Here is a 23,678-nt window from a genome sequence, read left to right as displayed (position 1 = left end):
TAATAATAATAATAATAATAATAATAATAATAATAATAATAATAATGACTGGGCTTCCACCTTACAGACTGAGCTGTTTGTCATACTTGAGCAAACTACGGCCGTACACGATTTAATTGTAATTGACTCTCTTACTCTAAATAAGCTGACACCTGACTGTAGCATGCTTGTGCATGAAGCTAGGCCCAAATATACGAGTGTGGACGTCTAGCTCTCGCCTGAGCAGCTTTAACAAATTTTCCTCGTGACTCCGTCCCCTCTTGAACGTTCGTCTTCATCTTACTTTCCCCTCTGGGCAAGTTACAGGAGGGGTACCTGTCAGTTAGTTAGTTTAATATGTTTATTATGCACCCCATACCCATCCTGTGGGCGGTAGTCAAAAGATTACAGAGGTACATAATTGGTCCAGGGACTGGACTCCAAGTTTTGATAGCTGAGCAAGTTACAGAGGTAATGAACTCACAATTTACAAAGGTAATGAACTCCAGGTAGGTCTGGTCACAATCATGACAAGTTACAAAGGTATTTACAGATTACATAGGTACGTAATGGGCCCGGTGGCCTGGTGGCTAAAGCTCCCGCTTCACACACGGAGGGCCCGGGTTCGATTCCCGGCGGGTGGAAACATTCGACACGTTTCCTTACACCTGTTGTCCTGTTCACCTAGCAGCAAATAGGTACCTGGGTGTTAGTCGACTGGTGTGGGTCGCATCCTGGGGGACAAGATTAAGGACCCCAATGGAAATAAGTTAGACAGTCCTCGATGACGCACTGACTTTCTTGGGTTATCCTGGGTGGCTAATCCTCCGGGGTTAAAAATCCGAACGAAATCTTATCTTATCTTATCTTACCCCCAAAGTTTTGATAGCTGAACTAGGTACAAAGGTAATGAGTTCACAAGTTACAAAGGTAATGAATTCTGTAAGAATGGTTACTTACGTTTATACATGGCTACAATCATGAACAAATTATAGTGTAATGAGCAATTCACACTTCCACACCCGGTCACAACTGTAATAAGTTATTGGTACCTGTCATCGGCTTAATTTTAACCAGCTCCATTTTTCCACTTTGTGGATAATTCTTTAACGGTTTTGATGGGAAGCCGGTTATTAAACTTGGGTGAGGGTGTGGGAATTCCGCTTTACTGGAGCTTTGCAAGAAATGGTCCACCTGTACTATTTGGGAACTTCTAGCTTCTGTTTTCATTTACAAAGGGATTTGTGTTCCCTTTTCTTTCATGGCCCAGCTTTGGGCAATATCTCTTCTCCGCACATCGGGAGGCTGGGCTCGATTCCGTGTAAGCTGTCAGTGTCCTTTACGAACCTAAAAAATAAAAAGACTGACCCTCGACACACCGTCACTGACTGTTGTTTACATCAAATAACTGTTCGATTTTCAATGGCGTTGGCTTCGACCAATTGCTCTTACACTAATTTTAGCCCTTAACCATTACCAATAAAAGCTTGGCATATATATATATATATATATATATATATATATATATATATATATATATATATATATATATATATATATATATATATATATATATATATATATATATATATATATATATATATATATATATATATATATATATATATATATATCTATATATATTTATATATATATATATATATATATATATATATATATATATATATATATATATATATATATATATATATATATATATATATATATGTATATATTTATATATATATATATATATATATATATATATATATATATATATATATATATATATATAAATATATATATATATATATATATATATATATATATATATATATATATATATATATATATATATATATTTATATATATATATATATATATATATGTGTGTGTGTGTGTGTGTGTGTGTGTATGTAAATTTTGCATGGCAAAGGGAAGTAGCTTTTCCTAGCGGTAATAACATTGTTAACACGTGTCCTTAATATATTAATAATTTTTATTTCTACAAGTACATAATATGTACAATTATTACAGATCTGTAGATGAATGGTTCAGAGAACCGACATGTTGATAAATTAGACACATGTGCAACTCTTGGGTATCTTTATTGAGGAAACGTTTCGCCACACAGTGGCTTCATCAGTCGTCAGTTCATCACTCAAGATTGATGGACTGAACACATCGACTCAAGGTTGAGGGACTGATTACCTCATTCTCCTCCTGTTCTTCAAGTTTCTCCTACGTATGGACTGATGAAGCCACTGTGTGGCGAAACGTTTCCTCAATAAAGATACCCAAGAGTTGCACATGTGTCTAATTTTTCTGTACTCGACTGAAGAAGCCTACTGTGTAGGCGAAACGTTACAAAATAGATACCTAACTGTTGCATATGTGTCTTGCCTAACATCCAGGTACCTTCTTACTGCTAGGTAAACATGGGCAGCAAGTGTAAGATGACTAACACCCAGGTGCCTACTTAGTGCTAGGTGAACAGAGACAGCAAATGTAAGGAAACATGTCACCCGTGCCTGGGATTGATCCCGGACTTCAGCGTGTGAGCTGAGGACGCTACTAACCAAGCTACGAGCCAACTCATCGATTAGAGAAAGGATTGTATTCAGATTGTAAACTGACTTTTTCTCTATATGGTAGCCAAGGCTTATAGTAGATGGTCAAGAGGAAGGCGAGGTCAGGGTCAGCCGCACACTCGAACGAGTTACATGTGGCCGCCTCAGTGCCATCAAGTGTTACTGCTACCAGTAATTATTAATAATTAACGCTACAAACTATGGCGCACACGAAGCTGAAAGTCTGTGAGTAGATTTCCTTTAAGTTTTGTCTGTGAGAGGAAGATTGTGTAGAAAGAAGCTCAAAATATATTAGAATATATCCTAGGTTCAATTCTGTGTAATTTACTATATAAAATCATTATAAAAATTTGAAATTATGCATCTGCACGTATCCTGAAGATAAAGTAGAAGAAGTAAAAGAAGAGAAGAAAAGGAAAAGAAGACGAAAAATATGAATGAAGCCTCGGCAGAACCTTACCCGGTGATCTTATGATGGCTAATTCAAAGTCACTGTCATTTGAGCACATATTGGAAGATGTCAACCATGACAGTGCATAATAACTCCAAAATATTATGTTGCTGCCGCCAGGGAAGACATTGAAATGACACAGCAAATTAAAAAGTGATCTGAACCTTAAGTTATCCTACATCAATTTATAGAGAAACAATACAATCTAGGTTTTTTTTTCGGATTAGTAATAACTGGAGGGTTAGTAACCCAAGATGCCCTAAGATAGCCAAGCAGTGTAGCTTCCATTAGAATCTTTAGCTCTTTGCCTAGAATGACAGCTATGGCAGTCTACTAACTCCTGGGTATCTAGTGCTAGGTAATGTACATCAGGTGTTAGAAGACTCGGCCCTCATGTCTTGCACAGGATTTGACCTCTGAGCCTGTTGGTTGAGTTTATAAAACTTTAATGATATAAATTTTATTATGTAGTACTTCATTTCAACCTTTATTAATTATGCATACATATATGCACATCATACCCAATTGCTTACATGTCGGTACAGTACTGTATTATACATTATAATATATCTATTTACTACCAGTACATGTACAAGATATACAGGCCTAGCTGACATCAGTGACATACTACTATATAGAAAGCCTCTTGTTATCCTGAGCATTTCGGGAAAATTAGGTCAGTTTTGTCCCAGGATGCGACCCACACCAGTCAACTAATGCCTAGGAACCCATTTTACTGATGGGTGAGCATAGACAACCAGTGTAAGGAAACACATCCAATGTTTCCACCCCTTTGCCAGGAATCGAACCTGGACCCTCACCATGTGAAGCGAGAGCTTTTGTCACCGGGCCACTGGGCACCAATTTAAAGGTTTAAGGCCTAGTATTCCAGTATCAGCAGGACATACCATAATACACGTAATTGTCATCAGAATGACAAAATATGAATATGTACATTTATATGTCAAATTATTTAGTATTCATTCTTAAGAACAATTGGATCCCTGTTTTATTATTTTACGGGGCCCCATGGCCCAACTGGCAAAACTCTCCCTTCACACGCTGAAGGTCTGGGCTTGATTCCCAGCAGAGGTTGGAAACATTCGACACGTTTCCTTACACATGTTGTCCTGTTCACCTAGCAAGTAGGTGATGGTATGGGTCACATCCTGGGGGACAAGATTGAGGACCCCAGTGGAAATAAGACAGACAGTCCCTCAAGGATGCACTGCCTTTCTTGGGTTATCCTGAATGGCTAACCCTACAGGGTTAAAAATTCGAAAACAATCTTATCTTATTCCAAACCCTAAATGACAGAACCTTTTCTTCATTTATTCTTCCCCTCTTTCCTCTTCCTTTCCCCTCCTTCTATAAATGGTACTTTTGTTTAGTGCATGAATTACACTTCCGGTGAACCTATGTAATACTGGACATTATTTTATTTTGTCAATAGTTACCACTGTATTTTGAATGACATATATGTATGTATGTTTAGTATTCGCAGAACAGGCGAAATATTCACAAATACCAATCTCTGGTCAAAGGAGACGCAAACCTATGAACCTTGGGACAAGGTATGCAGTGCTCTAACCACCGTACCACACTGGACTAAAACCTTGGCGTCCAGCCAACGTTAGACATTTTGATCCAAGGTAGCCAGCATTTAGGCAGGTGGCATCAGCTATTTCATCTCGTCCACTGCATGCATCGACCGACGAGAGATTTTTACAATGTTTAGAATTCGCAGAACAGGCGAAATATTCACAAACACTAATCTCTGGTCAAGAGAGACTCGAACCTGCCAACCTTGGGACAAGGTACGCAGTGCTCTAACCACCGTACCACACTGGACCAATACCTTGGCATCCAGCCAATGCTAGATGTTTTGATATATATATATATATATATATATATATATATATATATATATATATATATATATATATATATATATATATATATATATAAATATATATATGATATATATATATATGATATATATGTTTTGAGATATATATATATATATATATACAGTGGACCCCCGCTTAACGATCACCTCCCAATGTGACCAATTATGTAAGTGTGTTTATGTAAGTGCATTTGTACGTGTATGTTTGGGGGTCTGAAATGGAATAATCTACTTCACAATATTCCTTATGGGAACAAATTTGGTCAGTACTGGGACCTGAACATACTTCTGGAATGAAAAAATATCGTTAACCGGGGGTCCACTGTATATATATATATATATATATATATATATATATATATATATATATGTGTGTATATATATATATATGTGTGTGTGTGTATATATATATATATATGTGTGTGTATATATATATATATATATGTGTGTGTATATATATATATATATATATATATATATATATATATATATATATATATATATATATATGTATATATATACACACACACACACACACACTGTATATATGAAATCAAGTTTATTCTCTATAAAGATTACAATGCAGGGTTTACATATTATAGGATATTGTGTGGTTTACATATTATAAAATACTGTAGTACTAATTACAGAGAGGACCACTATCATACCTAGCATGACTAGGCATTTCAGGCAGACTAAGATTAATTCAAAACTCTATATTGGTACAAATTATGGAACATATTAGTATTAAGACTAAGTAACTGCATAACAGTTTGTAAATTTAGCAATGTGAATGGTTTTGTTTTGGTACAACACATTGTTTCTATTGAAGCTCCTATATTGGAGTGTCACAGGCAAACTTATGACTAGTTAAGATTCATTAGGTAATAGTTATACTACGTATTTCTATGTTTATAGTCAATTGGCTGAGCGTAAGTGCGAATTGTGGGGAATCGCAGATATCGAGGGGAGGTCTAGGTTGTTTTTTGTGTGTGTATGATACAAGAGAATAGGCGGTTTTCATGTAGTTAGCTGACGTGGGGTATATACATATATATACGCATACGTATGTATATACTGTGTATATATATATACAATGGACCCCCGAGTTTCATGATTAATCTGTTCCAGAGATCCCGCCGAAGGTCGAAATTCACGAAACTTGAAACTGTTTTCCCCATAAGAAATAATGGAAATAAAATTAATCCGTTCCAGACACCCAAAAATATTAAAATAAAATATTTTTTTCAAATTAAATAAAGATTTACATAATGAAAACAATCAGAAATCAAGTACATGCATTTAAAATAAATAATAATAACATTACACTTACCTTTACTGAAGACTTCTGGGTGGATGGAAGATAGGAGGAGGTGATAGGAGGAAGGTGTACACTATTGTTTGGAGGGAGAATCTCCTTCCATTAGGACTTTAGGTAGCAAGTCCTTATCTGGGGTTACTTCCCTTCTTATTTTAATGCCTCTGGGAACAACTTGAAAGTCACTGGACCCCTGGCGCACAAAATATCTGTCCAGAGAGGTCTTTTTCTGGCGTTTCTTTAAGATTTCCCTGAAGTGGGACACAATATTGTCATTGTACATGTTGCAGATATGGCTTGTTTCAGCTTGGTCAGGGTGATACTTTTCAACAAAACTTTGCAACTCATTTCACATTCCACACATGTCCTTAATCACTGTAAAAGGCACTTCATCCACTCCCTCTTCCTCCTCCTCTGAAGCAAGTTCCTCGGCTGTGGTCTGATGCTGTTCCAGTTGAAGCTCTTGCAGTTCGTCAGTGGTTAGCTCTTCCCTGTGGTCCTCCACCAACTCTTCCACATCCCTGTCACTCACTTTATTTACCAAAGGGCTTGCACTAGCTTTCCTTGGGTCCATGATGACTTATTTAGCAGTTGCAAACACAAAAAACAATGGATTATTATGAAATGTATTGTATGAACCTGCGGGGTGATGGTCACGTGTTGGTAAACAATGGCACACTGAGCGTGAATGGCATGGGAGACTATCTTTGTGTGCGCAGTGACGGGCAGACGGGTACCGGACAGTCGCCGAAACACGAGTTTTTTCACGAAACTTGAGGCCAAATTTTTCCAAAAAAAACTCAACGAAGGTCGAATTTCGCGAAAGTCGAGGCTGCCGAAACTCAGGGGTCCACTGTATATCTATATATACATGTATATATACAGTGGACCCTCGTTTTTCGTAAGCACCGGAAGTTGCAATTTTTGCAAATCGTAATGTTTTTTGTCAAAATATTGACTCGTGAATCGTCGTTTGACTCACAAATAGTCATTTGTCCCAGATGCGTTCGAGCAGCCCCGACGCAGCCACAGTCAGTGTGCCATTGTTTATCAATGAGTTAGCACGATCCCACGCATTCATAAGATATATTTTGTAATATTCCATTCGTTTTAGTGCTTACATCTGCTAAATAAGCCACCACGGGCCCAAAGAAAGCTAGTGCCAGTGCTTAGGTAAAGACGGTGACAAACACAATGAAATTAAAGAAAAAGATTGTAGAAATATACAAAAGTGGTGGTGGTAGTGATAGTGGTAGTGGTTGTGCTGGTGGTAGAGGGTGGTAGTGATGGTGGTAGAGGGTGGTAGTGGTAGTGATGATGGTAGAGGTTGGAAGTGGTTGTGATGGTGGTAGTGGTTGTGATGATGGTAGAGGGTGGTAGTGGTTGTGATGGTGGTAGAGGGTAGTAGTGATGGTGGTAGAGGGTGGTAGTGATGGTGGTAGAGGGTGGTAATGATGGTGGTAAAGTCAGGTAGTAATGGAGATTTGTGCAATGTGGAGTAGGATGGAAAGATTTGTGGAGGAACATCACCCAACAAAGCTGTTGCAAGCCGTGTCAGCAACATGTACAATGACAATGTCTTGTCCCATTTTAGGGAAATTTTAAAGAGATGCCAGAAACAGAGCTCTCTAGACAGATATTTAGTGCCTCAGGTGTGCAGTGACTCCCAAGCTGGTCCTAGTGGCATTAAAAAACAAAGAAGGGAAGTAACCCCGGAAAAGGACTTGGTACCTAAAGTCTTTATGGAAGGGGATTCCCCTTCCAAACAGTAATTTCTCCATCCTCTTCCCTCCTTCCATCTTCCATAAACTAAGAAGAATCTTCAATAAAGGTAAGTGTCATGTTATTATTGTTTTATTCTTCATGTCTCATTGTTTTCTGTGTATGTACATCTATCATTCATGTAAAAAAATTATTTTGTTTTAATGCTTTTGGGTGTCTGGAACGGATTAATTGGATTTACATTATTTCTTATGGGGAAAATAGTTTCGCAGATCGTAAATTTTGCCATTAGTCACACTCTGGAATGGATTAATTATGAAAAAGAGGGTCCAATGTATATATATATATATATATATATATATATATATATATATATATATATATATATATATATATATATATATATATATATCCTACATACATACATACAAATAATGGAAAATAAAAGGAAACATGAATTACATATACTCAGGTTTGTTAATGATTATCTAAAACATTTCAGGTGTGGTGGTGACTGGGGTTGGTTGGACCGTACTGCTTGTGTATGTTATGTCTTCCCTAAAATGGCAGCCTGGAGACATTACTGATACTCAGCGGAGGTCTGCACATACCAGTCTAGCAGACAATGTTCCTTTGGCTAGGGCAGCCAAAAGTCATGTAGGTGCTTGAGGAGTGCTCAGTACTGTACAGTATTATTTCACATGTTGAACACTGTGTGCTTAATTAGAGTATATGTATGCCACAAAAAAATATCTATCTTTCAAAAAATATGATACTGTTCTTCAAATAAAATGGAAGATTTGCTTGAATACAGTAGTTTTGGGTTTATAGAGCATTTTACTTGCAAATACATTTTACTGAAAATAAAATACAGTATGGTCTTTTTTCTGAAGGTGTTGCTTGGTGAACTCATTGAAGCAGCCAAGATGAACAGTGGAAATCAGTCCAAAGTTAATACATTGTCATCAGTTACTAGCAATGTTAGCAGCACACAAAACTCAGGTTAGTGTTAGGATTTTTATGTACTGTATTACATTTAGAGAAGGGGACCAAAAGAAAAAAAATATCTGATTTGCCTTTCCATGAGATTCCCCTCACTGCTAGGAGGTGAATATATGGGCAAGTCTCCTAACACATGCTGCCTCTCTTACCTAGCAGTAAATAGATACGTACCTAGAAGTTAGCCAGCTGTTGTCAGCATCATGTTATAAAGGTACCTAAGAAAAAGAAATGGAAATAATTCAACTTTTTTTTTTTTTTAAATGCCGACATTGTGAGCACTTTTAATTTTGGAGCTTCCAACAGTGAAAGGGTTAAGCAATAAATTAAAAAAAATTAATGTTTTTTTATTTCATCTCAGTGGCTGTCTCCCTCCAAGGCAGGGTGACCCAAAGAAGAAAACACATTCACCATAATTCATTCAATTTCTGTTTTTCTAGAAGTTGCAACATCCCTACCTCACCTTCAGAGTTTAGGCACTGCTTTTATTCTGTAATCTGATTCATAGTTTTTTAATAAAATTATGTTAAAATTTGTAATACAGAAGTAGACCCTCGTATTACACTGATTTATTTTGCACACTTTTGATTATTACACTGTTGAAAAATTGCTGCATAAATTTATACAACACTTTGTAAAATTAACTTTAACACAGTTCAGTTTGCAGGAGGGGAAAAAATTTGGAGTGTCACCCATGGGATATTTCCCTAGCTCAGGCCACTGCCTGGCTGTGGGTGAGACCACTGTCTCCACAGGGCTGCACCGGGCTTCAAGGCAGCAAAGGATTGCTTCACCTTGCTCCTTTACAGTAATACATAGGTGATTTCAAGTGTAAGCCCATGGTTATTTACCACTCTAAGAATCCTCATGCTTTGAAAAGTGTAGATAAAGACACCTTACCAGTAATTTGGTCAGAACAGTCAGCATGGATGTCAGAGGAAATATTTATTGACTGGTTTAAGCATCACTTTATTCCTGAAGTCAAGTTTTACCTGTACAGCAAGAACCTTGCATTCAAGGCTCTCTTCATTCTTGATAATACCCATACTCATCCCAAAGCATTGTGGGATGTGACCTCACATGTAAAAGTTGTGTTTTACCTCCAAATACATCTTTAATACAACCACTGGATCAGGGAGTTAAGTCATTCAAGTGTAACTACACAAGAAAAATGACGAAAAAAACTAGTTGTATCACTGGACTTTGATTCCAACTTGGCAGTACCAAGCTTCTGGAATAATGTATAATGTACTGCAAGGTAAAAGAAGCCAGAGATCCATTACAGAATTTATGCACACTCCAATACAACCATTGACTTCAGTATCAGAACCTCAACCATCCACTTCTGCCGACAACCAACAACCATCCACCTCGGCCCAGTAGGGCCACACCATGCATCTCCACTCTCTTCACAATCACTAACACACACCAGCGACCACAATTTAAGGTAAATAACATTATTTCTGTTGCATTTTCAATCTTAAGCAACAAAAACATTATCATTTTTATTTTTGTAAGATCTGGATGTCTGAAAAAGGTTGTTTGGCTTTTGGGGGGTCCCAGGAACATAACCCTATTTTTCCCATAAGCTCTAAAGTTTATATAACACAGATTTATTTAACAGCATTTTCAGGAACATAACTACCGTGTAATACAAGGGTGTACTGTATTATACTTGCATTCCGAGCAGTATTTTTAAACCAGCCCTCATTTGATTTCAGGTAAAACTGTGAAAATTGTGATCTCTGGAAATGCTGATACACTTATTGGAGTTACTTCAGCCATGAACAGTGTTGTGTCAAACACAAAATCATCTGTCCGTTTTTATATAACATTGCCAAAGATTGTCATCCCAGATTTCAGGTTAGTTGAAGAATTATTATTAACATAAATTTTACCTTTTTTTTTCTACAGTTTTAGTTCTTTTCTGTAACCTCTAGAAATGTTACAGTACCTTTTCATTTTCATGCATGTAAATTATATTAGTTATTATGGTATACATGTACACTTGTACAGCACATGGTTTAATTTTTTAGTTACAAGTGTGTATGCCACACTACCTATATTGCATGCTATTCCAGGGATGAGTTCTCTTGAAGTAGTCTCTCTCTCTCTTTTTCTATGACATACTATATTTTATTTAAAGAAACCTATTACCATTCTAATTACAAAACTCCTACTTCATTAAAGGAAATGGGTGCTACAGACAAAGTTGCACAGGGTCAACTACACCATACGTCCACATGATCCTCAGATGCCTAAAGGAAAGCCACACTTTGCCAAAATATATCTTCAGTCAATCTTCCCAGATTTGGATGGGAGATTTATTTACCTTGATTCTGATGTAATTGTTCAAGGTAAGATTCTTAATAACAATAAGAATTCAGTTTACAGAATTTTTTTTTTTTTTAACAAGTCGGCCATCTCCCACCGAGGCAGGGTGACCCAAAAAGAAAATACTTTCATCATCATTCAACACTTTCACCTCACTCACACATAATCACTGTTTTTGCAGAGGTGCCCAGAATACAACAGTTTAGAAGTACTGTACGTATATACATATAAAAATACACAATATATCCCTCCAAACTGCCAATATCACAAACCCCTCCTTTAGAGTGCAGGCATTGTACTTCCCATTTCCAGGACTCAAGTCCGGTTATATAAAATAACCGGTTTCCCTGAATCCCTTCGCTAAATATTACCCTGCTCACATTCTAACAGATCGTCAGGTCCCAAATACCATTAGTCTCCATTCACTCCTATCTAACACGCTCACGCACGCTGAAAGTCCAAACCCCTCACCCACAACACCACCTTTACCCCCTCCCTCCAACCTTTTCAAGGACGACCCCTACCCCGCCTTCCTTCCCCTACAGATTTATACGCTCTCCATGTCATTCTACTTTGATCCATTTTCTCTAAATGACCAAACCACCTCAACAAATCCTCTTCAGCCCTCTGACTAATACACTTTTATTAACTCCACACCTTCTCCTAATTTCCACACTCCGAATTTTCTGCATAATATTTACACCAAACATTGCCCTTAGACAGGACATCTCCACTGCCTCCAACCGCCTCCTCGCTGCAGCATATACAACCCAAGCTTCACACCCATATAAGAGTGTTGGTACTACTATACTTTCATACATTCCTTTCTTTGCCTCCATAGATAACATTTTTTGCCTCCACATATACCTCAATGCACCACTCACCTTTTTTCCTTCATCAATTCTATGATTAACCTCATCCTTCATGAATCCATCCGCTGACACGTCAACTCCCAAATATCTGAAAACATTCACTTCTTCCATACTCCTCCTCCCCAATTTGATATACAATTTTTCTTTATCTAAATCATTTGATACCCTCATCACCTTACTCTTTTCTATGTTCACTTTCAACTTTCTACCTTTACTCACTCCCAGATTCGTACACTAACCTTTGCAATTTTTCTTTAGAATCTCCCATAAGCACAGTATCATCAGCAAAAAGTAACTGTGTCACTTCCCATTTTGTATTGAATTCCCCATAATTTAATCCCACCCCTCACTTTGGTTTCTTCTCATAATTAATGGATATTTAGATAATTTTTACAAGAAACGCATTGCAAGGCAATGATAAGATTTCTCTTGCCCATCTACAATATTTATTCATTAAATGAACAAATGCAGCATTTTCTTTTGCTGGAAGGTAATGGAGAAGTTTGCTAAATAATATGATTATTCACTGTAGATAAGACTGGATTGTTTTCCTACATGTTGGGAGAGTTAGTTTACACAGAATGGTCTGGTATAGCACAGCCAGTGCTTGCAGTGTCATGACCTTCCATGAGTTATGATATTTTTATACAAAATGAAAACATGCAGCATTCCATTTCACTGGACATAATTAAAGAAGGAACCTATTTACTAAAAGTATGCAATATAAATGAGTTTTACTAGTTAGATAAGGAAGATGGTACAGCAGTTTGATATACAGATGCCCTGGCAATCAGAGCAGTCCACAAATTTCAACACCATAAGATGTGTACTATTCTATTTTCCTTAAAGTAATGGAAGATGTTAGGTACATACAGCAGCAAGTGTCAGGTGTAACTGAAATTGGCAAGAAAACTATCTTTTGTCAGCCAACCCCTTCTTCATGCACACAAGTTCTATGGTGACCATGGCAGTCATTTACTAGAAAATTTCTGCGAATATATTATCACAGCTGTCATTCCATCACATTCCTGATTAACTTTAAAAAGCCTTGTTCAAAGGCTAACAGAAAACAACATTTTGGACATAAAATTGGATGTTATACAGCATTATGTTTGTGCATAAGGGAGGGAAGCAGGATTCGTCAACTAAGCTGCAGCAAATGCCACTTTTCACTTGACACAGTTCAAGTCAAGTTAATGAAGGATGCTCACCTACTTCTAGTGAGTGCTTCATTATCATTTTCTTTGCAGCTTAATGTTACACACTGTACAGTTTCCTACTGTATTATGATAGACAGAACTTGTGTGTTTTGGGAGCTACCAGGTTTTAGGAAAATCATTATTTTTTCATTGCATGATCAAGAAAGACAGCATTTGGAGTAACTCTTTACTCTGATAATGTATAGCTCATTATTGAGCTTTATAAAGTCTTGAAGCTATATTAGCATAATGATAAAGCTCAACACTGAGCTAAACATCAGAGTAAAGACTAGCTCTGCCTACTGTATCTCTTTACCATACTTGTTGTCGCTGTATTGCTAACTAACCACTCCAGTATTTTAATACTATATTTAACATAGTGTGCGAGTGTGGTGAAAGTGTTGAATGATGATGAAAGTATTTTCTTTTTGGGGATTTTCTTTCTTTTTTGGGTCACCCTGCCTCGGTGGGAGACGGCCGACTTGTTGAAAAAAAAAAAAAATTAACATAGGCCACCCTTGCATCCTTGTTCTGTGGAATTGACAAACAGTGCTTGTTGGGGTTCACCTCTTTTACTGTGTTTTTAAGAATTACAATATAAACATTTTAACCAAAACCCAGGGATGTAGAAAGTAAGTTGTATAATGTTGAATAATTGCAGTAGTATTTTTGGTGTTGGTTTTTGCAGTAACCTCTTGGATTGTATCCTTTCTTGAAAGGAATTCTCTCAAAATCAGAAAATACAAATTCATTGTTATTGAGAATGAATCTCAGAAATTCAGAATTTTCTGAAAAAAATGCAAAAGAAAAATTAATTTGGAAATTATCTCTGCCTTTGATTTTTCTGGAGAGAGAAAATTTTCTGAGTTTGTATAATTTAAATACTCCAAGCATGAATTTTTTAAAATAATAACTGTACTGTATGTTTCTTCTACTCTATTATATCTTATTTTTTTTTTTTTTTGCTGCATAACCCCTTTCAATATTTATTCAAACTGCAGCATTTAACAAAATTGAAAATTGTATGCTAAAGTTATTGTTTTTTTTGGTTTTGTGTGAGTATGTGTGTTATTAATCCCACAAACCTTTTTTAATTTCTCAGGTGATGTGAGTGAGCTGATTGACGTAGATATAAGAAGTTCTCATTTGGGCGCTTTCTCAGAGGAATGTAATTCAGGCTCTAAACGGTTCAATTTGGCAAAACCTCGATACTCGACACACATCAACCTACAGCACCCCAAGCTGAGAGGTTTCAAGATTAAACCGAAATCGTGTACCTTCAATACAGATGTCTTTGTGGCAGACATGAATGTTTGGAAAAGCTCAAATGTTTCCCTTTTGTTAATGGACTGGGTAAACAGTAGTAAAAAGTAAGTTGATTCAAATAGACAAAACATATCAACAAACCAGTTTTATTTTCAAAATGTACATAACTGTTACAGAATTCAGTTTATTTCATTCATGCTGAAAAGCCCCTGATTATGTATATCACTTAAAGCAGACTAAAGCTAGAATTTTAAACTACTTTACATTGTATAGTCAAAGTTAGATTATTTTAATGCAAAGCTTAATATACAGTGGACCCTCGACTAACGCTATTAATCCGTTCCTGAGAGCTCATCGTTAGTCAAGTTAATTTTCCCCATAAGAAATAATGGAAATCAAATTAATCCGTGTAGGACACCCCAAAGTATGAAAAAAAAAATTGTTTTTACCACATGAAATATTAATTTTAATACACACAAACTGAAGAAGACATGCACAGATACATGACACTTACCTTTATTGAAGATCTGGTGATGACTGTTGGGATGGGAGGAGGGGAGAGTGTTGATGGTCTTAGTGTTTAGAAGGGGAATCCCCTTCCATTAGGATTTGAGGTTGTGATAACATGAAATGTTCCGATTGTATGCTTGGAAGCGACCGCGGTGGCTGGCTGGCTTGTAAACACTGGCCAGAAGTGGACACGTCTGACGGAACAAATAGTGTTGGTCATGTTTTTTAGCGCTAGTCGAGGCAAAAATTTTGCGTTAAAATGTATCGCTGGTCAGATTTATCGTTAATCGATGCCATCGTTGGTCGAGGGTCCACTGTAATTATTATTTTAATAAAAGTTTAATAGTACTGTATAAAGTTATTAAAATTAAATAGTAATCTGTCATATCACATAATGGAATATATTTTATCCTAGAGGTTTTACTGTAATATTCAAATGATCATTTTATTGTCTAGGTTTTTTCAAAGAATAATATATCAATTACCTCTTCAACTGCATACATTTATGTACATTTAGCTAGATATATTTTGCTTATCGGCAACTAATCACTCAAGCATGAATGTAAGTTGGCACTGCATATGAGTAAAAAAACTTCTTATATACTATTCGTATTTTATAAAATTTACGTATTCTAATTAAAAAGCCTTAGTTAAAATTCAAATTCAGATTTAAAGGTTTATTTCTTTGCATTGTATACAATGTGTAGTTTACATGTAATAAAATATTGTTAAGCACAAAGAAAGCCACTAGCATGCCTGAGCATTTCAGGCAATCTAATCCTAATGCTTATACACTACTTAAAACTTGACACAGGTTATGGAATAGTGAATTTTAATTGTTTGTTTATTGTACAGTGACCCCATCTATGGATTGGAACCAGAGGCTGATGAGGCTGAGGCTGCAATGCTAATCGTTATGTACAACCGTGTATCCCCTCTTCCACAGCTATGGCATGTGGGGGACCTGGGTAAAGTAGTGGTTATAATTATTAGCATGATTTCCCTTTTTGTATTAAAAAATATTAGTTATCATTCTGTTTTTGAATAGCATTTTATAAATATATTCTGTGTCCTTATATCTGGGATACCTTGATGCTTTGGAATGAGCAACCTTATGCAGAATCTTTCTCGTATATTTTGATAACTACCAACCTTTAAAAGCATTTAAAAAAAAAATTTACTGGTTTGCCATTGGATGTATGGATTTCCTTTAATAATTTAGCCTTTATTTATTTATTTTTTTTTTTTAACAAGTTGGCCGTCTCCCACCGAAGCAGGGTGACCCAAAAGAGAAAGAAAATAACAAGAAAGAAAATACTTTCATCATCATTCAACACTTTCACCTCACTCACACATAATCACTGTTTTTGCAGAGGTGCTCAGAATACAACAGTTTAGAAGCATATATACATATAAAGATTATTTTATTATTTTATTATTATCATACCGGCCGATTCCCACCAAGGCAGGGTGGCCCGAAAAAGAAAAACTTTCACCATCATTCACTCCATCACTGTCTTGCCAGAAGGGTGCTTTACACTACAGTTTTTAAACTGCAACATTAACACCCCTCCTTCAGAGTGCAGGCACTGTACTTCCCATCTCCAGGACTCAAGTCCGGCCTGCCGGTTTCCCTGAATCCCTTCATAAATGTTACTTTGCTCACACTCCAACAGCACGTCAAGTATTAAAAACCATTTGTCTCCATTCACTCCTATCAAACACGCTCACGCATGCCTGCTGGAAGTCCAAGCCCCTCGCACACAAAACCTCCTTTACCCCCTCCCTCCAACCCTTCCTAGGCCGACCCCTACCCCGCCTTCCTTCCACTACAGACTGATACACTCTTGAAGTCATTCTGTTTCGCTCCATTCTCTCTACATGTCCGAACCACCTCAACAACCCTTCCTCAGCCCTCTGGACAACAGTTTTGGTAATCCCGCACCTCCTCCTAACTTCCAAACTACGAATTCTCTGCATTATATTCACACCACACATTGCCCTCAGACATGACATCTCCACTGCCTCCAGCCTTCTCCTCGCTGCAACATTCATCACCCACGCTTCACACCCATATAAGAGCGTTGGTAAAACTATACTCTCATACATTCCCCTCTTTGCCTCCAAGGACAAAGTTCTTTGTCTCCACAGACTCCTAAGTGCACCACTCACTCTTTTTCCCTCATCAATTCTATGATTCACCTCATCTTTCATAGACCCATCCGCTGACACGTCCACTCCCAAATATCTGAATACGTTCACCTCCTCCATACTCTCTCCCTCCAATCTGATATTCAATCTTTCATCACCTAATCTTTTTGTTATCCTCATAACCTTACTCTTTCCTGTATTCACCTTTAATTTTCTTCTTTTGCACACCCTACCAAATTCATCCACCAATCTCTGCAACTTCTCTTCAGAATCTCCCAAGAGCACAGTGTCATCGGCAAAGAGCAGCTGTGACAACTCCCACTTTGTGTGTGATTCTTTATCTTTTAACTCCACGCCTCTTGCCAAGACCCTCGCATTTACTTCTCTTACAACCCCATCTATAAATATATTAAACAACCACGGTGACATCACACATCCTTGTCTAAGGCCTACTTTTACTGGGAAAAAATTTCCCTCTTTCCTACATACTCTAACTTGAGCCTCACTATCCTCGTAAAAACTCTTCACTGCTTTCAGTAACCTACCTCCTACACCATACACTTGCAACATCTGCCACATTGCCCCCCTATCCACCCTGTCATACGCCTTTTCCAAATCCATAAATGCCACAAAGACCTCTTTAGCCTTATCTAAATACTGTTCACTTATATGTTTCACTGTAAACACCTGGTCCACACACCCCCTACCTTTCCTAAAGCCTCCTTGTTCATCTGCTATCCTATTCTCCGTCTTACTCTTAATTCTTTCAATTATAACTCTACCATACACTTTACCAGGTACACTCAACAGACTTATCCCCCTATAATTTTTGCACTCTCTTTTATCCCCTTTGCCTTTATACAAAGGAACTATGCATGCTCTCTGCCAATCCCTAGGTACCTTACCCTCTTCCATACATTTATTAAATAATTGCACCAACCACTCCAAAACTATATCCCCACCTGCTTTTAACATTTCTACCTTTATCCCATCAATCCCGGCTGCCTTACCCCCTTTCATTTTACCTACTGCCTCACGAACTTCCCCCACACTCACAACTGGCTCTTCCTCACTCCTACAAGATGTTATTCCTCCTTGCCCTATACACGAAATCACAGCTTCCCTATCTTCATCAACATTTAACAATTCCTCAAAATATTCCTTCCATCTTCCCAATACCTCTACCTCTCCATTTAATAACTCTCCTCTCCTATTTTTAACTGACAAATCCATTTGTTCTCTAGGCTTTCTTAACTTGTTAATCTCACTCCAAAACTTTTTCTTATTTTCAACAAAATTTGTTGATAACATCTCACCCACTCTCTCATTTGCTCTCTTTTTACATTGCTTCACCACTCTCTTAACTTCTCTCTTTTTCTCCATATACTCTTCCCTCCTTGCATCACTTCTACTTTGTAAAAACTTCTCATATGCTAACTTTTTCTCCCTTACTACTCTCTTTACATCATCATTCCACCAATCGCTCCTCTTCCCTCCTGCACCCACTTTCCTGTAACCACAAACTTCTGCTGAACACTCTAACACTACATTTTTAAACCTACCCCATACCTCTTCGACCCCATTGCCTATGCTCTCATTAGCCCATCTATCCTCCAATAGCTGTTTATATCTTACCCTAACTGCCTCCTCTTTTAGTTTATAAACCTTCACCTCTCTCTTCCCTGATGCTTCTATTCTCCTTGTATCCCATCTACCTTTTACTCTCAGTGTAGCTACAACTAGAAAGTGATCTGATATATCTGTGGCCCCTCTATAAACATGTACATCCTGAAGTCTACTCAACAGTCTTTTATCTACCAATACATAATCCAACAAACTACTGTCATTTCGCCCTACATCATATCGTGTATACTTATTTATCCTCTTTTTCTTAAAATATGTATTACCTATAACTAAACCCCTTTCTATACAAAGTTCAATCAAAGGGCTCCCATTATCATTTACACCTGGCACCCCAAACTTACCTACCACACCCTCTCTAAAAGTTTCTCCTACTTTAGCATTCAAGTCCCCTACCACAATTACTCTCTCACTTGGTTCAAAGGCTCCTATACATTCACTTAACATCTCCCAAAATCTCTCTCTCTCCTCTGCATTCCTCTCTTCTCCAGGTGCATACACGCTTATTATGACCCACTTCTCGCATCCAACCTTTACTTTAATCCACATAATTCTTGAATTTACACATTCATATTCTCTTTTCTCCTTCCATAACTGATCATTTAACATTACTGCTACCCCTTCCTTTGCTCTAACTCTCTCAGATACTCCAGATTTAATCCCATTTATTTCCCCCCACTGAAACTCTCCTACCCCCTTCAGCTTTGTTTCGCTTAGGGCCAGGACATCCAACTTCTTTTCATTCATAACATCAGCAATCATCTGTTTCTTGTCATCCGCACTACATCCACGCACATTTAAGCAACCCAGTTTTATAAAGTTTTTCTTCTTCTCTTTTTTAGTAATTGTATACAGGAGAAGGGGTTACTAGCCCATTGCTCCCGGCATTTTAGTCGCCTCATACGACACGCATGGCTTACGGAGGAAAGATTCTTTTCCACTTCCCCATGGACAATAGAAGAAATAAAAAAGAACAAGAGCTATTTAGAAAAAGGAGAAAAACCTAGATGTATGTATATATATATATGCATGTGCGTGTCTGTGAAGTGTGACCAAAGTGTAAGTAGGAGTAGCAAGATATCCCTGTTATCTTAGCGTGTTTATGAGACAGAAAAAGAAACCAGCAATCCTACCATCATGCAAAACAGTTACAGGTTTTTGTTTCACAGTCATCTGGCAGGACGGTAGTACTTCCCTGGGTGGTTGCTGTCTACCAACCTACTACCTATTACATATAAAGATACACAACCTACTACCTATTACATATAAAGATACACAACATATTCCTCCAAACTGCCAATATCCCAAACCCCTCCTTTAAAGTGCAGGCATTGTACTTCCCATTTCAAGGACTCAAGTCCGGCTATATAAAAATAACTGGTTTCCCTGAATCCCCTCACTAAATATTACCCTGATCACACTCCAACAGCTTGTCAGGTCCCAAATACCATTCATCTCCATTCACTCCTCTCTAACACGCTCACGGACGATTGCTGGAAGCCCAAGCCCCTTGGCCACAAAACCTTCTTTACCCTCTCCCTCCAACCTTTTCAAGGACAACCCCTACCCCACCTTCCTTCCCCTACAGATTTATACGCTCTCCATGTCATTCTACTTTGATCCATTCTTTCTAAATGACCAAACCACCTCAACAACCCCTCTTCAGCCCTCTGACTAATACAGTACTTTTATTAACTCCACATCTTTTCCTAATTTCCACGCTCCGAATTTTCTGCATAATATTTACACCACACATTGCCCTTAGACAGGACATCTCCACTGGATAACCCATAAAAGTCAATTCACTAAGTTTATCATTTCTAACTTGGCACTTAACCCTTTCAGGGTCGGCAAACCCTCTCCTAAGCTTGTTCTCAGGGTCGGAAATTTTTCGAAAAAAAAATAGTTATTTTTTCTTATGAAATGATAGAGAATCTTTACCTGATCATAATGACACCAAAAGTATGAAATTTGATGGAAAACTTACAGAATTATGCTCTCGCAAAGTTAGCGGTCTCAACCATGTTTACGCATCGGCGATTTCGCCCACTTTGAGCCCTATTTTCTGCCAATTCCACTGTACCAGTCGACGAAAATCATACTATTTCGCTAGAACTCCATTTTTTCTATCGAATGAGTACAAGAAACCACCCATTTACCAATTTCAACTATCCAATAAAGTGGTCAGAAATTGGCAATTTTGCCAATTTCACTCAAATTTCAAAAGATGCCAGTTTCCAAATAGGGTCCAGAATAAACAAGGCAGACATTCCTGGCACTAAAATAACATTTCCTCTGTTCATTAGTCATGTCCCCAGGCCTCTGTTACATTTCTTTTGCTTTCCACTTTGAATTTTTATTCTCACAAAAAATAGAAGATTCAGTGTTATGCAGACTACTGCATTAGTGTAGAAATGGTATAAATAATGTCAGCACACTTGTGAAAGAATATTAGACTCACCAGTTGACGTGTATTGGACGCATGGCATGTTTTGTTTACTTTTGAACTTTGGCAAAAATCGAATATTTCTGCTACTTTGAGCTCAATATGAAGGTACTTTTCATTGTGAAACCAATCAAAATCAACTCAATATCCATAATATGTCTTTCATTCTATAAAATGAGACCAGGAAAACTAGAATACAACCAAAAATAGCATACGAAAATACACTGCAAAGTCGCTGTTTTAAACCAAAAACACGGTCGGAGTTTTTTTTCTCCTTATACTGCGCGCACTGACCACATAGCCCATTCTTTCATATGTAGGCCTACCAGCTTTCTCTCGCTAGCTTTGAAGGCACTAGAATTTATGCGTACTAGTATGGCACCAACCCTGGCATGCAAGCCGTATTAGTACGGCACCAACCGTGGCATGCAAGCCGTACTAGTACAGCACCAACCCTGAAAGGGTTAAAGTAAGAGGCTTATGACTCTTCTTTTTATCACAACTAAGCTTAAACGCCCTCGTCAATGAAAGCCAACTAGTTAACGAAATAGGATGAGATACACGGAGTTCAGACAATGTAAAAACACAAGACTGAACGGGTTTGCTCTAGGGCACAAACGATCACTCGCCTGCACCCTAGAGCAATAAAATCCATATACAGCACACTCATTACTTACCTTAAAATATTTGTAGTCTTAATGTAGGGTGAGAGGTGAGTAAACGATATAAAAATGAATAAACGAGAGAGAGAGAGAAAAATAAATGAGAGACGAGAGTCATGGAGTATGTAAACAGACGGCATCTGGTTTTGTTTGATACACGTTCATATACACCTAACTTTTCATATTATGTTAATTTATTCTACTGTGGGGTGTATTTATCATGTTTATATGTTACATAGTATGTTTATTATATAATTTTGAAAAAATATCATAGATGAATCAGTGAAAACATATATTATTAACATAATATGCGACATTTAATGTGCCTCAGAGTACTCGCCTATTTGTGGTTGCAGGGGTCGAGACTCATTATTAATATGGCATTCTCAAGACTAATAAGACATTCTTAGTGACTTTAACGTGTACCTGCATGCGAGCACAGTATGTAAGTTTATTTAGGTACAGATACACACAAGTATAATTATCAGAGTACAGTGGTACCTCAAGTTACGAACTTAATTCATTCCAGAAAGCTGTTCGAGTGCTGATACTGAACGAATTTGTTCCCATAAGGAATAATGTAAATTAGATTAGCCTGTTTCAGACTCCCAAAAATACACTTACAAAAGCACTTACAAAAATACACTTACATAATTGTTCGAGTTGGGAGCTGTTCGAAACTCGAGGTACCACTGTATACTATATAAAGCATGAAATAACTTTAAAACACTCAAAATTTTGGGAAGTTTCCAGACATAATGGAGAGATGCGGTGCTCACAGAGAATGTAAACAAACTGGGTGGGGCACAGTGACCGTAATAGAAAGTCAGGTGGGGGAGGTGTATAGCGAGTTTTGATCATAATTTGAAATGTCTGTATTAGCGGAACGCCATAAATCGGGGCCCTACTATACTAGGAAATCCTAATGCTTCTAGATAGTACTGTATGTGCAGGGATGGTACATAGGTTAAGATGTTAAGTGAGGTTAACAGATCTGTAAGTAATAATCATTGTTTTTTGGGACCAGATATTACAATTTTTTTTTTTTTTTTTTTAGGAGATGGGATGAAGAAAATAATGCACACTTTTTATCCTACACCATAATGATGCTTTTAACTTTTCAGCACTATGAAAAGTTTTAATCTAAAATTATACACCTAGTTCTTATTAGAATGTTATTTTTTCCAGGAGCGACATCAGGTGGAGGCTATTCAAAACAATTTATTAAAAAAGCCAAATTACTGCATTGGAATGGTCATTTCAAACCTTGGTCTCGTCGAACTGCCTTTGTGGAGTCTTGGACTAGATATTATATTCCTGATCCTGACAAGAAGCACAGGCCTGTTAAAACATTTGCTTAGGGAACCAAAGAATCATTAGACTATGAATTAGTTTTCACAGTTATGCATTACTAGTATGTAAGAATGGTGCTTTGCATGTATATGAAATATGAGATAGTTTTGCAGTACAATTCTGTACAGTGGTACCTTGACTTATGAGTTTAATCCATTCCGTGACCTAGCTCATAAATCAGTTTGCTCATACAGTAAATCAAATCAGTGTTTCTCGTTTAAATTAATTGAAATGTCTTTAATCTGTTTCAGCGGAATTCCTGCTCTTGGGAGGCA

General features: G+C 37.3%; 1 protein-coding gene across 1 annotated transcript; it reads left to right on the top strand.

Annotated features, from left to right (window-relative positions):
• Positions 1-2,641: 2,641 nt before the first annotated feature.
• LOC128687974 (glycosyltransferase 8 domain-containing protein 1) lies at positions 2,642-23,628 on the top strand. The gene is made up of 8 exons (XM_053775618.2): positions 2,642-2,795; positions 8,473-8,627; positions 8,864-8,972; positions 10,691-10,832; positions 11,160-11,326; positions 14,477-14,744; positions 16,006-16,118; positions 23,239-23,628. Exons 1-8 carry the CDS (start codon positions 2,771-2,773, stop codon positions 23,409-23,411), a joined length of 1,152 nt encoding a protein of 383 aa, XP_053631593.1. The 5' UTR covers positions 2,642-2,770; the 3' UTR covers positions 23,412-23,628.
• The last annotated feature ends 50 nt before the right edge of the window (positions 23,629-23,678 follow it).

Source organism: Cherax quadricarinatus, chromosome 10, assembly GCF_038502225.1.
Source record: "Cherax quadricarinatus isolate ZL_2023a chromosome 10, ASM3850222v1, whole genome shotgun sequence".
In the NCBI taxonomy this organism is placed as follows: domain Eukaryota; kingdom Metazoa; phylum Arthropoda; class Malacostraca; order Decapoda; family Parastacidae; genus Cherax; species Cherax quadricarinatus.
The sequence above is the reverse complement of the archived record's forward strand: the minus strand, read 5'-3'. Positions and strand labels throughout refer to the sequence as shown.

Bases quoted from the DNA above. Each gene is read 5' to 3' on its own strand.
- LOC128687974 (XM_053775618.2), top strand. From the start codon at position 2,771: ATGGCGCACACGAAGCTGAAAGTCT. The intron at 10,833-11,159 runs GTTAGTTGAAGA...ACTTCATTAAAG, and splicing joins ATTGTCATCCCAGATTTCAG to GAAATGGGTGCTACAGACAA. The intron at 16,119-23,238 runs GTAAAGTAGTGG...TATTTTTTCCAG, and splicing joins ATGGCATGTGGGGGACCTGG to GAGCGACATCAGGTGGAGGC.